General features: G+C 36.7%; 1 protein-coding gene across 1 annotated transcript in view; it reads left to right on the top strand.

Moving 5' to 3' along the window:
• TTC21B (tetratricopeptide repeat domain 21B) overlaps nt 1-15598 on the top strand; it is a 100149-nt gene that overhangs the window by 33895 nt on the left and 50656 nt on the right. The window contains exons 13-19 of the mRNA XM_061436383.1: nt 4217-4374; nt 6338-6562; nt 7620-7858; nt 9372-9444; nt 10668-10778; nt 11564-11702; nt 14085-14191. Coding sequence (XP_061292367.1) covers nt 4217-4374; nt 6338-6562; nt 7620-7858; nt 9372-9444; nt 10668-10778; nt 11564-11702; nt 14085-14191 — 1052 coding nt within the window. The remainder of the gene's footprint in view (nt 1-4216; nt 4375-6337; nt 6563-7619; nt 7859-9371; nt 9445-10667; nt 10779-11563; nt 11703-14084; nt 14192-15598) is intronic.

Consider the following 15598-nt stretch of genomic DNA (forward strand, 5'->3'; position numbering starts at 1 on the left):
TAATCTCTCCTTTGAACAGATCATAATCCATCATTATTGATTCATTGGCATAATCAAATCTGATGTTTATCAGGTTTCAGATACTTAGGAAATATATTAATTCCTATCTAGTTTCTGTGATTGGTAATTCATAGCTTTAAAAAAATAACCTCAGTTGTTACTTTAGCGTTTTAGGACATACACATGTTTGGCAATATATATGTAAGTAGACCATCACATGGGCCATATATATATATATATCTTTGCTGGCTACATGCTATGCAGAGTAAATTAAGTTTGTAAAGTCCTGTAGGGCAGAAACCACCTTAAATGTATTCATTCTCATGAACAGTTACTTCCTATATATAACAAAAAGAGTTAAGAGATTGTCTTTACTAATTTTTTGGATCTTGGTTTTAACTATTTTTAAAAAAGAACCAAATTATCAGAAGAGTTTATTTCACCTCTAAAATACTCTAGTTGTAAGAAGTGAGTCTCTGATACCTTCTCCTGAGTGAGTTCTGTTGAGCCATGTGATATTTCTACTTTATTTTCAGTTAGAATGGGTGTCACATACTAGATATTCAAATGGGACTTTGAGTTCTGTTATTAATTTATTAAACATTTATTTTGAATTTTTATATAAATCAGTCTCAGTATATTAATAGTAATATTTCATTGCCAAAGTCTCTAGGAATGAAGTGCTTCCCTTGTGGCTCAGCTGGTAAAGAATCTGCATGCAATGCAGGAGACCTGGGTTTGATCCCTGAGATGGGAAGATCCCCTGGAGAAGGGAAAGGCTACCTACTCTAGTATTCTGGTCTGGAGAATCCCATGGACTATACAGTCCATGGGTTGCAAAAAGTGGGATACGACTGAGCAACTTTCACTTTAACTAGGAATGGTTTCCCTGGTGGCTCATATGGTAAAGAATCTGTCAGCAATGCAGGAGACCCAGGTTCAATCCCTGTTTCAGGAAGATCCCCTGGAATAGGAAATGGCAACCTACTCCAGTATTCTTGCCTGGAGAATCCCATGGACAGAGGAGACAGTCAATGGGATGGCAAAGAGTCGGATATGACTGAGCAACTAACTCTTGCTAGGAATGAAAGTCTTGTACATTAACCCCACTGTTAAAAAGAGCAGCCTGAAATACTGTGAAGTAGTGCTGGCACATGTCTAAACAGTAGTATCTTGCTAAGCTGCCAACTGCAGTGACTTCTGGTGCAAACTACCTGGAGTTGGACCAAACTTACGGGTTAAGGGCACAGTCTCCATCAGATGCCCCAGCTGTAGACAGCACCCACAGGCTCAGGGGTTCAGAGCCATTTGCATGTCTGACTTGCTGGCTACAAATTTAAGGGTTCTGACGACTCCCATCAGGTTCAGTAGTTTACTTGAAAGACTCACAGAAGTCAGGAAAGCACTATAGCTAGGATTAGAGTTTTATAGAAAAAAATATCCATCTGAACTAGCAAAAGGAAGAGATGCAGAGGTTGAGGTCTGGGAGGGTCCCACGTGTGAAGCTTGCATTGTCGTTTCTTAGTGGAGTCAGGACACATCAACTTTCTGACACATCAACATGACAAAAATCCCTTGGACTGCAAGGAGATCCAACCAGTCCATTCTGAAGGAGATCAGCCCTGGGATTTCTTTGGAAGGAATGATGCTAAAGCTGAAACTCTAATACTTGGGCCACCTGATGTGAAGAGTTGACTCATTGGAAAAGACTCTGATGCTGGGAGGGATTGGGGGCAGGAGGAGAAGGGGACGACAGAGGATGAGATGGCTGGATGGCATCACTGACTAGATGGACGTGAGTCTGAGTGAACTCCGGGAGTTGGTGATGGACAGGGAGGCCTGGCATGCTGCGATTCATGGGGTCGCAAAGAGTCGGATACGACTGAGCAACTAACCTGAACTGAACTAGAACATTAGCAGCAGGGAAGCTCACCCAGGGTTCAGTACCCAAGAGTTTTATTACATAGACAGCTCTCCTCTCCCCAGGTCAGGCTGGTATGGGTGACTTAGAGTCCCTACCCCTCTAACCACATGGTTGGGATCTCTGGCCTGGCCAGCCCTTAGTCATATTAGCATAAGTTATCAGGGCCTACCATGAATAACAAAGACACTCTTATTGCTCTGGATATTCCAAGATTTAGAGATGGTCTCCTGGGAACCAAGGCTAGCCAAATTCTTTATTACAGAAGACCCTGACAAAGGCAAAATTTCTTTCATTTTTTCCTCAAGAGAATTTGAGCTGATCTCAGATAAGAATGTGATATTGATGTGATATTTGTTTGTATGGCCCTTTTTCCCAACAACAATGACCTGTTTCTCCATTTTTAAGTAATTAGTGGCTTCTAAAGCTAACTGGCCATATTCCGTCTCTTTACCTTTAGAAAAAGCAAAAAAGATCTCAGTTATTCACATAGTTCTCTTTTTTTTTTTTCAGGCTCTTGTTTGCAAACCCTTCTTTTGGGAAATAATCTTTCTATTTTTTAAAATATATTTATTATTTGGCTGCGTCAGGTCTTGGTTGCAGTATGCGCTATCTTCACGGAATCATGCAGAATCTTTCATTGTGGCGTGTGGGCTTAGTTGCTCCATGTCATGCAGGATCGTAGTTCCCTGACCAAGAATCAAACCTGTGTCCCCTACCTTGCAAGACAGATTCTTAACCACTGGATCACCAGGGAAGTCCCAGTAATAATCACTTTATTTCAGCTTATCTCCATGATTCTTCTCTTTCCTACAAGAATGTGGGGGTGGTAATTTGCTTGCAAATTTATTATGCTTTATTATTTATTATTATTATTTATTATTGTTATTATTAAAATAATCCTTTCTTTTTTTGCCTGTAGAGTTCTGAGTGTTGGATTGCATCAGAATAAAAACTCTAATATTTATTATGCTTGATGGTTAATTGACAGATTTTGATGCTTCATTTAATAAGTTATTGTACTAACTCAGCCAAATTTTTTTCATTAAGCCCCTGTTGTTAAGAAGAATATTTTCTGTTTAAATGGATTCTGTTATAAGAAGGTTGAGCCTTTGGGACCGAAGGCCTGACTGTAAGCCTTATTTTGTTTGTTGAGGTGTCAGGTAAGGTCACAGAGAGTTATTGAACAGATAATAATTTAGGAGAGTTACGCAGGGCTCTGGTCTAGCTGTACCTGCTTAAGACCAGTTTATGAGATGGCTAAATGTGAATCAGTGTGAGTTATATCACGAAACTTCTAGCACCTAGAGTCTGTGCTGGTGTTTCTCTGAAGAGCCTCTTCCTCCCTTAGCTGTCAGCCCAGGGTAGAATCCAATATTTTGATCACTTTCATTTTGATCATTTCCTTCTGTTTTAAGACTCCCAGATGTAGTTAATATCCTATAATGGAATATAATCTGCAAAAATACTGAGTCACTACTTATACCTGAAACTAACAGAGTAAATCAGCTGTAAATCAGCTACAATTAAAAAAAAAAAAAGACTTCTAGATATACAATAGATGTGTTTCCAGAATATTTGAATATTTCAGTTAGTATTAAAAGGCATTTAAAGTCTGTAACTCACATTTCTAAATTTCTAGACTATATTCCTATGCTTTTTTGTGTTGTCTTTTGTGCAGTAGTAAAATTTCTGGCCAAGAATGATTGCACAACTAAATCTTTCTTGTTAATGTGACACTATAACATTCTAGTTATTTAAATTTCTATGTTTTACATATTTTAAAGAAGTTATAAATTTAAAAACATTAGACAAGGAAAGTAAAAGTACATTTATAGGACGGTCAGTAACAGTGGTGATGGATTCTGACTTTTTCACATACTCTGATTTGCTCCTTATCACCAAGGGGATGGCCTGGCTTTGGATATATTCTTTCATGCAAACTAGAAAGAAGCGGATGGTGGCACTAGTGTTAAAGAACCTGCCTGCCAGTGTAGGAGACATAAGAGATGGGTGTTCGATCCCTTGGTCGGAAAGATCCTCTGGAGAAGGGCATGGCAACCCAATCAAGTATTCTTGCCTGGAGAATCCCATGGACAGAGGAGCCTGGTGGGCTGCAGTCCACGAGGTCGCAGAGTCGGACACGACTGAGCGACTTAGTAGTAGTGGTGCAGGGGGAGTTTAAGCTGCGGACCTCCAGGTCAAACACCGGAACTGTCCATACACTGCTTTTCTCCCTCTTCGCTCAGATTTCCTCTTAATCGTTTTTTTTTTTTAACTTTGTTTCCTCACCAGGTGATATTGAAGCAGCTTATAATAACCTGCAGCATTGCCTGGAGCACAGCCCTTCCTATGCCGATGCCCATCTCCTGATGGCTCAGGTTTATTTGTCTCAGGAAAAATTCAAATTGTGTTCTCAGTCTCTTGAACTATGCCTGAGCTATGATTTTAAGGTAAGTGTTCCAGACTCAAATGGATAAATCATATCGCTGTCCTTAAACCTTTAGCAAATGTTTACATGTTCAACTATTTTGTATTTTAGCCTGTAACATTTTGCTAATAAATGCATTTTTTTAGTGGAAAATGTTTTGAACTCGTTAGCAGTAGGAGAAAAAAATGGAGGCACCTGTGGTTTAGTTTAACAAAACTATATGGACTTGGCAACAAAAGACCTGGAATTAGCGTCTGATCTTCCTACCTCTTGCTCTCTGAACCTCAGTTTTCTTTTCCATAAAACTTATAATACTCTACAATTTTAATGAACATTAAATGTACTGTGAATACATATAAAGATAGTTGTAAACTATAGATCATTGTTGTTGTTCAGTCATTTAGTCCTGTCCTAGTCTTTGCAACCCCATGGACTGCAGCACGCCAGTCTTCCCTGTCCCTCACCATCTCCCAGAGCTTGCTCAAACTCATGACCATTGAGTCGATGATGCCATCCACCCATCTCAATCCTCTGTCGTCCCCTTCTCTTGCTGCCTTCAATCTTTCCCAGCATCAGGGTCTTTTCTAATGAGTCGGTTGTTCTTATCAGATGGCCAAACTTTAGAGCTTCAGCATCAGTCCTTCCAATATTCAGGATTGATATCCTTTAGGATTGACTGGTTTGATTTCCTTGCAGTCCAAAGGGCTCTTGAGAGTCTTCTCCAACACCACAGTTTGAAAGCATCAATTCTTTGGCACACGGCCTTCTTTATGGTCCAACTCTCACATCCATACATAACTCCTGGAAAAACCATAGCTTTGACTACATGGACCTTTGTCAGCAAAGAGATGTCTGTGCTTTTTAACATAGAGCATTGTGCCAAATATTTTTATGTTTTAGGATTTTTATTGTTTGTCTCTTTCTTGGACCTTGATTTTTAATAACTTTGGATATATCATCACAGAATGCCTAGTCATTTTGAAAGTTGGTATGTGGTTTGAGGACATAAACACACTAGATTTCTATCCAAGACGTTCAGTGTAAATATCCCATATCCCTGAGCATTACGTAAAATCCTAGGTTCAGGGGCTTCCTGAAGTCACGTTAGGAGCTCCTCAGACTTTCTGTTTGTCTGGCAGTTCTTTGACTCTTTGATGTGAGAACCCTTTAGTTAACTGGAGAATGCAAGTTGCAGGCAAGGTTTGCAGAAAGTAACACCTGGTTCTTAGAATGGTAGTTCTTAAGACTAGTGAGACATTATGACCCCAGTGCCAGCACCCCACCCAATAAATCAAGATCTCTGAGATCAGAGCATAAACGTGATTGTTTACACAAGGACAACAGGTAAACTTGATGCCTAGCTCTGGCTCAAACCCAGCCTTAGGAGGACTATAGCCATCCTAGAGGTTAGATGGCTGCCACATCACCTCATTCTGTACCATCTTCTTTTCTTGACTCCTTCCTCATCGTCTGTCATTCTCTTATTTTTTCTGTATATGCTTTTGGTAGCCAAACTAAAGACAGAAGCTTCAATAGTACACATTTCAGAGTAGTATCAAAGGGTAAAAACCCATGTTTGGTTAACATGCCCTGAAATGTTTAATCTTTAAATTAGAAAATAAAAAGAAACTGTAGAAATCTGATAACTTATATTTCAGTACAAGAAGTCTCAGATAAAGAAATTTCACTTTCTGAAAACTAAAATAATTTCTTCGAATATACTTGCTGGCCTTCTAAACTCTGTGTGCAGTTTCTCTCCTGTCATGGTAGCAGCACCAGGGGAATGCTAGGTAGTGGCAGGTTACCTGAATTCTGATGTTTCAGTAAATGATCAGAACATGAATAAGAGGACAGAAAAGGACCTCATGCATTCACAGGGTGGACTGTCCTCAGCATTCCTATTATCATAACATTTTATGGATTGTAAACTATGTGTTGATATTGTAAGCACTCCAAGGAAGGATTTCTGAATATTATTTTTTCAGGTGAGAGAATATCCTTTATATCATCTGATAAAAGCACAGTCACAAAAGAAAATGGGAGAAATAGCAGAAGCAATTAAAACTCTGCACATGGCAATGAGTTTACCAGGAATGAGGAGAATTGGATCTTCCTCAAAGTCAAAATACAGAAAAACTGAAGTTGATGCAAGCCATCGTTTATCAGTCTTTCTTGAGTTGGTAGAGGTTCACCGTTTAAATGGAGAACAGGTAGGTCAAACTTAATTCAATTGCTCAGATCTGAACTTTGTTATCCAAGTATATATAGTCATAGGAAATGAAAATGCAAAAATTATTCCCTTGAGCAAGTGGTTAAGTTTAGAAAATTTGTTTCTCATCACTTGGCACCAGATGGAAGCAAACATGAATGCAATTCTGAGAAAAGAATTAGAATCTTGTAGAAAATGAGGAACTTATCATTTATAATCTGTTTTTTAAGTTACAGCGGTTGCTAATCAGTTACTTCATATTTCATATTTTAGTGGAAATTAAGGCTATGTCTAGGTACTTGCCAAACCTCAAAGAATTTCTACTTCACTAACAAATTAACATAAAATGCACTTAATAAGGAGAACCAATTCCATTATAGATTGATTCTATGATGCACATTTTTTTTCTTGATTTAACATTTCTTAAATCAGCTAAGTTGAGATGAATTAAAATAAATGATATTTTAGGTTCATTGAGGTACCAGTGTGGAAATTAAGAAATATTTTTGCCTGGAATATAACAAAAATGATGTCTTAGTGTAGGGAATACCTGCTATATAGTGAAGAACCATCTGGTCCAGAGAGCGACTGTGGACTGGATCCCACTGAAGACGCAGTAATGAACATGACGAAGACTTTAGGCTTTGGAGTCAGGCTGCTTCCCCATTTGTTAACTCCTTAGCTGTCTGAGTCTTATTTTCCTTATTGCAAGGTGGGAGGTAATTATAGTAACTACCTTGGAGGATTGTCATAAGAAGTAACGGGTTAATACAATGCTGGATGCAAGGTAAATGTTAATTAAATTATAGTAGCAGCAACTCTTATGTAGCAACTGCTGTTGTCATAGTTATGAGAACACTTTTCAGCTAACAAATACATCATCTTAATTTGGTCTCTGAGTTTAGTTTTAAATTTTTGTGCTTTTCAAAAATCGATCAATATATCACAAATATCAAAACTGTACTAGCACTTATTGTTCATTCTGTATTAGAAGAAGACCCTCATTTGTAGTGTGATATGTTATAGTTTTGAATGTTATTTTGATGTCACCCTTACAGCACGAGGCAGCCAAAGTTTTACAAGATGCCATCCATGAATTTTCTGGGACGTCTGAAGAGTTGCGTGTCACTATCGCTAACGCAGACCTAGCTCTGGCCCAGGGAGATGTGGAGAGGGCTTTAAGCATGCTTCGGAATGTTACAGCCGAGCAGCCGTATTTCATAGAGGCCAAGGAAAAAATGGCAGATATATATCTGAAGCACAGAAAAGAGAAAATGTTATATATCACTTGTTACAGGTAAATGGGTCTTTCAGCCCATTATATTTTGACACATTTATCTCCTAAAATTAATCCCCAAACTTCTTTCTTCCTTTTAACTGCTTTTCGTATACTTTAATAGATCCCTTCCTTAATGTGTTCTTCTTCTACTGCGACCAGCCACAATCACTCTAACCAGGTTACAGTCTCCCTAAAACCTAAATCATAGTAATTAGGATTTATTTCAACCTGTGACTCCCTCCAGCTTCTCAGCTCAGTCTCCCTCCTCAGGTATTATTTTTGGACCTTGAATCTTCCTGGGTGGGAAGAAAAGAGCAACAATTATGTGTATTCTAATAGCTTAAAAGCATTATGTAATGTAACAATTCAGGGACTAAATAGTCATGTTTAGCACTGTCTCATAGCAGAAGAAAATTATGGCTTAGTATACATTGCACTAAAGTATGGATTACAGAAATGGCAGGGGTTTAAAGTATCATATGCTGATGCCCTTAGGATTTAGTGGGATACACAACACACAGACGTGAGTGTGCACATGCACACACAGGTTGCTCTTACACTTCTCCCCCAAAAGATAAATATACAAGCACATAATCCATGTGAAAGAAAATTAATGTTTTTATCCTTAAGAATTTTGATGAATTGAGTCATGTTGATTCATCTATATTTTGTAAATATCAAAGCCCAGAAATCTGTTCACATTCTTTGTGGTTACTGAGTGATGTAAAAAGAAACTGAAGAGTACCTCCTGTATAGTTGAATGGGCGGGAGCTTCCTAAATTATGTTTTCTATGATGTTTCTAAAAGATCAGCACTATCATCTCTAATGATATGACAGTGTTTTAAAATTGAGTACATGTATTTGGATCCACTATAGTAGAGTAGTTAAAAGCATAGTTTTTTATTTTATTTTTTTAAGCAGATCTGACACATTAGCTATATAGTAAACTCTTAGCATTATCTGTAAAGTCTTAGTTCTCTTTTCTCATTAGTTTTTGGACCAATTAAATGAGATGTTCACTAACGACTTAGCACCATATTACTTGAGCAACTTTGGTATTTTCACCTTTAACAGTTTACATTTTGTAGATAAAAAGAAGCAGCAAATACTGAAGTAGAAGATTTTGTATTTTTATCCCTGTATATGACTTACACCATGAATATCAGAGCTCAAAACACATAGGATGACAATAAGTATTTGTCATATTTTGGAACTTCATTCCCACATCATTTTAGAATTAAGGAGAACAAAACATATTTCTGGATAATGAGAGCTTACATATTTACTGTCTTGTCAGTATACTTCTACCTGCTTTTCAGGAAATGGAAAATTTAATGAAAAAAATTGTTGCCCTAGAGTAAACAATCTGGTTGTGAGTATTGGTAGGGTTTTAATAGTATGTATTACACTGTGGGATATAAAGAGTACTCAAAGGCTATTAGTTTATTGAAATAAGTGAGCTTCTCTTTTATTGGCTTAGAAGAAGAAATTTGTATTCAGTATGCTAAGTACACTTCATCTGATTTCCAGAGAAATGGCTGAAAGGATGCCCAGTCCTCGGTCTTTTCTTCTCCTTGGTGATGCATACATGAATATTCAGGAGGTAAAGTTTATGATACTACTGTACCTAGATTTAAAAACAAAAACCCCAAAATTCTTCTTTGTGATTAGTATAACATTCTACGGAAAGGAATTTGTTTTTTTTCCCTCCATTGTTAATGAGATATAATTGACATGCAGCATTGTGAGTTTAAGATACAACATGGTGACTTAACTTACATACATCATGCAGTGATCATCACAGTAAGTTCAGTGACTATCCATCATCTTATATAGGTACAAAATTTTAAAAATAGAAAAAAATATTTGTTCTGTGATGAGACCTGTCAAAATCTACTCTTTCACAGTTTTCATATACAGGTACATATAATGTACCTCACTGTTAATTATTATGTTGTACATTACATCTGTAATACTTTTAACTGGAAGCTTGTACCTTTTAACCACCTTTATCCAGTTCCCCCTCTCATTTTACCAATGTTTACTTAATAGTTGAAGATCATGTCATCACAATAAAAAGGAGACAACCATGACATTTAAAAAGTTGTAGTTATTTTTTTCAAACGAAGATCCAGTTATTCAGCACAGACGTTTGAAATAGAGATGATACCAGAAGTAAAGTGAGAGTCATCTTTAAAAGGGTGAAAAGAGCTACTGGCTGAGATGGAGTTTTCTTCAAAGGGAAGCGATCCTCTGACCTCTGATTCTGTCTTTTCTAATGACTGCCAGATGAAAAGTCAAGAAGCTATCTCTCAGTTCTCATATGACTACTTATGAGGACCTGGGCCTACTTAATATGGTTGGGATTGTCCTACTAAGTTATACCTGTGCTGCTGCTGCTGCTGCTAAGTCGCTTCAGTCGTGTCTGGCTCTGTGCGACCCCATAGACGGCAGCCCACCAGGCTCCCCCATCCCTGGGATTTTCCAGGCAAGAACACTGGAGTGGGTTGCCATTTCCTTCTCCAACGCATGAAAGGGAAAAGTGAAAGTGAAGTCGCTCAGTCGTGTCTGACTCCTAGCGACCCCATGGACTGCTACCTACCAGGCTCCTCCATCCATGGGATTTTCCAGGCAAGAGTACTGGAGTGGGGTGCCATTGGTGACTGTCATTTCCCTGAAATTGTTAATGTTTCTGGAATTAATATGTGCTTTATTAGTCTTGTTAAGTTTTCCAGATGTAGAGCTTAGTTATAGAAGTGTTGCCATTTAATGGGAGCCAACTAAGCTGTTATTTTATTGCTTATTTTTTGTATCTGCCAACATTAGCCTGAGGAAGCCATAGTAGCGTATGAGCAAGCACTAAATCACAACCCAAAGGATGGAACATTGGCAAGCAAAATTGGGAAAGCTCTTGTGAAAACTCACAACTACTCAAAGGTAAATACTTCACATTTTTAGATATATCTGTTGGATCACATTTGCAAACCCTGCTTGATGAGAAATCTTCAGCAAGCACTATTTGTTTCTTAATGGTTGGAAACCCCAAATTTGTTTTTTTTTTTTTTTTTTTTTTTTCTTTTGAATTTCAGATATACACACACAAAAAAAATTTGTTTTTACAAACTGGAATTTGTGTTAAGGACTTTCTCAGTGTCTCAGATTCTTCTCTGCTTCATTTTGCAAAGGATGTTGGGACCCTCAAGTTTACATCAGGCTTCACCTTACACCCCAATTTTGCCATCAAGTGAATTAAGATATGTTTACTGTTAACATCTCTTTCATTTTGTGACAAAGCATAATAGATATCCTTTCTGTTGAACCAGTTTTGAGCCATGTGCTTTGAGGATTTTTTTTTTTTTTCTGTTTTTTGTTTTCTAGTCAGGATAATGGATTTTCCTCTAGTTGTTATATTCTTGCCCTACTCCTTGTAACTGTTGATCATATATATAACACCTAGCAAAGAATTTTCAGTCAGTAAATTTCACTAACTTTTGGAATAAAATTTTTGAGTACTTTTGTTATTTGCTAGAAGAAATTCTAGTTGCCTTCTGTGAAGTTTGGTTCTGTAAGAAAAATGGCAGACTTAACCAATAGTGCAAGTCCGTGTATAAGCTGCTTTTAGGTTACTTCCAATTGCTTTAAGTCATAGTGTGTGTAGGGTCTGTGCTTGAATGCCACTCTCACTGCCTTTTCTCTTCCTAACTGAAATGGATTCTGTTTAGGCAATCACTTATTATGAGGCTGCTCTGAAAAGTGGACAACAAAATTATCTCTGCTATGACCTGGCTGAGCTCTTATTAAAATTGAAGTGGTATGATAAAGCAGAAAAAGTTCTTCAGCATGCTCTAGCTCATGAACCTGGTATGAAAATCTAATTTTAATATACCTGATATATCTGATCCTTTTTATTTTGATATTATATTAGTATGTATTACCTCCTTAATATATGTGAGGTTGATTTAATTTGTCAGAATGTCAATCTACTAAAATAAGATATTCGTGTTATAGAGAAACACTTTACTTTCCAAAGTGACATAAAGGAAGTTTTTTTAACTTAATTTTTATTTCTATTAGAGTACAGTTGATTTACAGTGTTGTATTAATTTTAGGTGTACAGCAAAGTGATTCAGTTATACATATATATAATATATATACACATACAATATAGCCATTCTTTTTCAGATTCTTCTCCTATATAGATTATTACAGATGACTGAGTAGAGTTCCCTGTGCTATATAGTAGGTCCTTGTTGATTATGGTGATGTGTATTTGTTAATCTCAAACTCTTAATTTATCCCTCGCTACAACTTTCCCCTTTGGTAACCATAAGTTTGTTTTTGAAGTCTATAAATCTGTTTTATAAATAAATTCATTTGTATCTTTTTTTAGTTTCCACATATAAGTGATAATCATATGGTATTTGTCTTTTTCTGACCGACTTCATGTAATGTGAATCTCCAGGTCCATCCATGTGGCTGCAGATAACACTGTCTCATTATTTGTAATGGCTAAGTAATGGTCCATTGTATATTTGAAGTTGATGCTTAAAGCCTACTAAGTTGAATGCATTTTTTAATTCCATAGAAATACTTGCATGAGTCTTGTCAAACCTTGCTTGAAACACTACAGATGGCCTTAAATGTGGATGTGCATTTTTAAAAAGGTTTTAGAGATTAAAGGAGTATGTTCTACTTCCATGGGCATAAGCATATTACATTTATTCAGTATAAATACTTTCATTTAATAATTACTTGCTTAGCACATCCAGTGGTGTACTTAGATGCCCTAGTGCTTACATTAGTTTTTGAGGCAGATAAAATTATCTCCATTTTTAAATTAACAATCTGATACTCAGTTTTCTTGATGTTTATAGGTTCACCTAGCTGATAAAGAGTAGCACCAGGGTTATGATAAATATCTTAAATTTAACATGTCTGAAACTGAATTCCTTATCTGCCTCCCCACATCTGTTCCGTGTGCGGCCTTCATCTCAGTAACTTCATCTTTTCTTTGCAGTTTCAGATAGCCAAAATCCTGGCCTTCACCCTTCTCCTTGTCCATTGGAAACCCTCTTGGTTCTTGCAGATATATTCAGAATTCTCTCGCGTCTCCTTATTTCTCCCACTGTCAGCCTGTCCTTGCTTATGTGGATTACAGCAGTAGCCTCCACCTGGTCTCCGTGTTTGCACCCTCAGCCCCACGCCCTGACACAGTCACTCCTAACCCAGCAGCAGCACTGGGCCTTCCAAACAGTGGAGGCCCGGTCCCGCCTGCTCCAGTCCCCCTCGTCTCCCATTTGTCCCAGAGTTAACTGGAGTCTTACAGGGGCTTACGTGGCCTCCACAGGTGCATGCTGCCACCCCTCTGACCTCTGCTTCCAACCTGCTCTCACCATTGTCACAGCCTCCTTGTGGTTCCTTGTACCACCTTTTCTCACCTGTAAAATAGCAATAACAAAACATGCCTCTCAGGTTGAAAGTTTAAAGAAACAGTGTACGTAAACCACTTCAAACATAGTATGACGCACTTGATAAATGGTGGAAGAAACAACTTTGTTAATTATCTAGAGTTCTTTTAGTACTCTTGAGCACTTGCCATGTACAAGGCTTTAATTGCTTTGCATCTATTATTTAATAATTTATGAACCTGAAATTTTACAATAATTCTATGAGATAGGCACTGTTATTTCCCTTACTTTACAGATGAAAGGGAGGGACAGAAAGGATAGATACCCTGTTGAATTTGTATCTTGTTAACTAGCAAGTGATAAAGCCTCGATAAAGCCAGACAGGTTGACATCAAAGTCAGTGTTTATTATGTGTGTGTGTGTGCTTGTGTGTGTGTGTGTGTGTGTGTGTATACACACTTTGTTTATTAAGTTCTACTATTAAAAAATAGCAGTTATCTTAATTGCATGTACCAAATACCCTATCTTGTCTCTGAATAACTTCGATAAACGGAAATGCTTACACACTTAATGAAAATTGAAATTCTTACTGTGTTGTTGTATTGTTCTATGTCTAAGAAGAGTCTCCAGTTATTCTACAGTTCTTTAACCTTTCTTTAGGCCACTTTTTAATCATAAATCCTTCCCCCTCTGCCAAATTTGGCCATTCTTCATTTAACTTACTGAACATTATTAAACTTAATTCACTATTTTTCAGAATCAAGTTTAAGAACTTGTAGGAAAATGTAAACATTTTAAATGAGTCATAATTTTCCCAGTATATTTTCTTTCATAGTAAATGAACTGTCGGCCCTCATGGAGGATGGACGTTTTCAAGTTCTTCTAGCAAAAGTTTACAGTAAAGTGGACAGACCTGATGATGCAGTCACTTCATTGCAACAGGTAAGGAAAATACCTTCGTTTGTGAAGGAATGAGGGTGGGTGGCGGTCTCAGAAGGAAATATACCACATACAAAAAAAAAAAAAAGACAGTCTTTAGGTCCAGCTGTTCTGGAAGATAAGTCAAATAGAAATAACATTTGAATGCCAGTGGATTGTACTGTTTAAAAATATCATTGCTAATTATTATATAACAATTAGGGAAGGTTGATATTTTCAAGGTTGATATTTTTAATCCTGTTTTACAACTGAAGAAGCTTGGTTTAATAACTTGCAAGAACTCACTCAATTAGTGTCATAGGCAGGAGTTAAACTCACTTTTCTTCTTCTGTTTATTTCTTGCATTTATTTATATCTTCTTTAGTTTCCCTTAATATTTTGTGGTTTTTCAATGTAGAGGTTTTGTACATGTTTCCTTAGATGTATTCCTAAATATAAGTGGCTGATGTGTTTTGATGATTTCTTAATTTCTAGTTTGTTAACAGTATTTTTAGTACATGACTTAAATTTTATCTAATGTACTTTCTGCATCTGTCAAGATGGTCCTGTGACTTTTTTCCAATTTTTTTTTCCTGTAGTATATTAAATTGATTGATTTTCAGATGTTAAACCATCCTTATGTTCCTGAAATAAATGACACTTTGTGATTTTTTTAAAAAGATATTGCTGGAATTTAAAGATATTTCCCAATATTTTGTTCAATATTTGTGCACATACATTCAAGAGAAAGACTGTTCTCTAAGACATGCTATTTCTTAATGTTTGGAACAATTCAGTATTAGCATCTTTGAGACCTTGAAGCTTCTTTGATGGTAGATTTTTATTAATGGATTTAAAATCTCTAGATTTCAGACTCATCATTTAAAAATTTTTTTCCTTCTAAGTCATGTCCTTAATACCTTCCCAAGAATGGAACAGCTAAGTTCAATAGCCTCAGTGATTTTAGAGGTTTAGCATGTTTTACAGGGGTGCTCCCTTCAGAAAGACTAGACTGATCTATATGCCACTGACAGTATGTGGATGTACTTACTCCCTGAAACCAGTCAATATTTGATTCAATAACTTTTAGGTACTATTTTATTAATGTAATAAACATTTACAATTTTTAATGATAGTATCTAGACATCTTTTCTAAATATTTGTTCCATGGTTGCATTTCCTCCTCAGAGAACAGACTCTGTACTTTTTTATAGTATTATACTTTTATAGTTTCAAAGATAATTGCATGGCTCATTTGCAAACAAGTACCTTTTGAAGACTTCAATTAAGACATTATCTTTGGATCAGGCTTTGTTAGATTGAAGACCAATCATGTTTAAATAAATCTGTAAAATTATGCTACATGTGAATGATTGAGAATTGTTTCATTTCTTTTCTACTTCTTTTTTTAATTGCTTTTTATCCTTACAT

This window comes from Bos javanicus, chromosome 2 (genome assembly GCF_032452875.1).
Source record: "Bos javanicus breed banteng chromosome 2, ARS-OSU_banteng_1.0, whole genome shotgun sequence".
Taxonomy (NCBI): domain Eukaryota; kingdom Metazoa; phylum Chordata; class Mammalia; order Artiodactyla; family Bovidae; genus Bos; species Bos javanicus.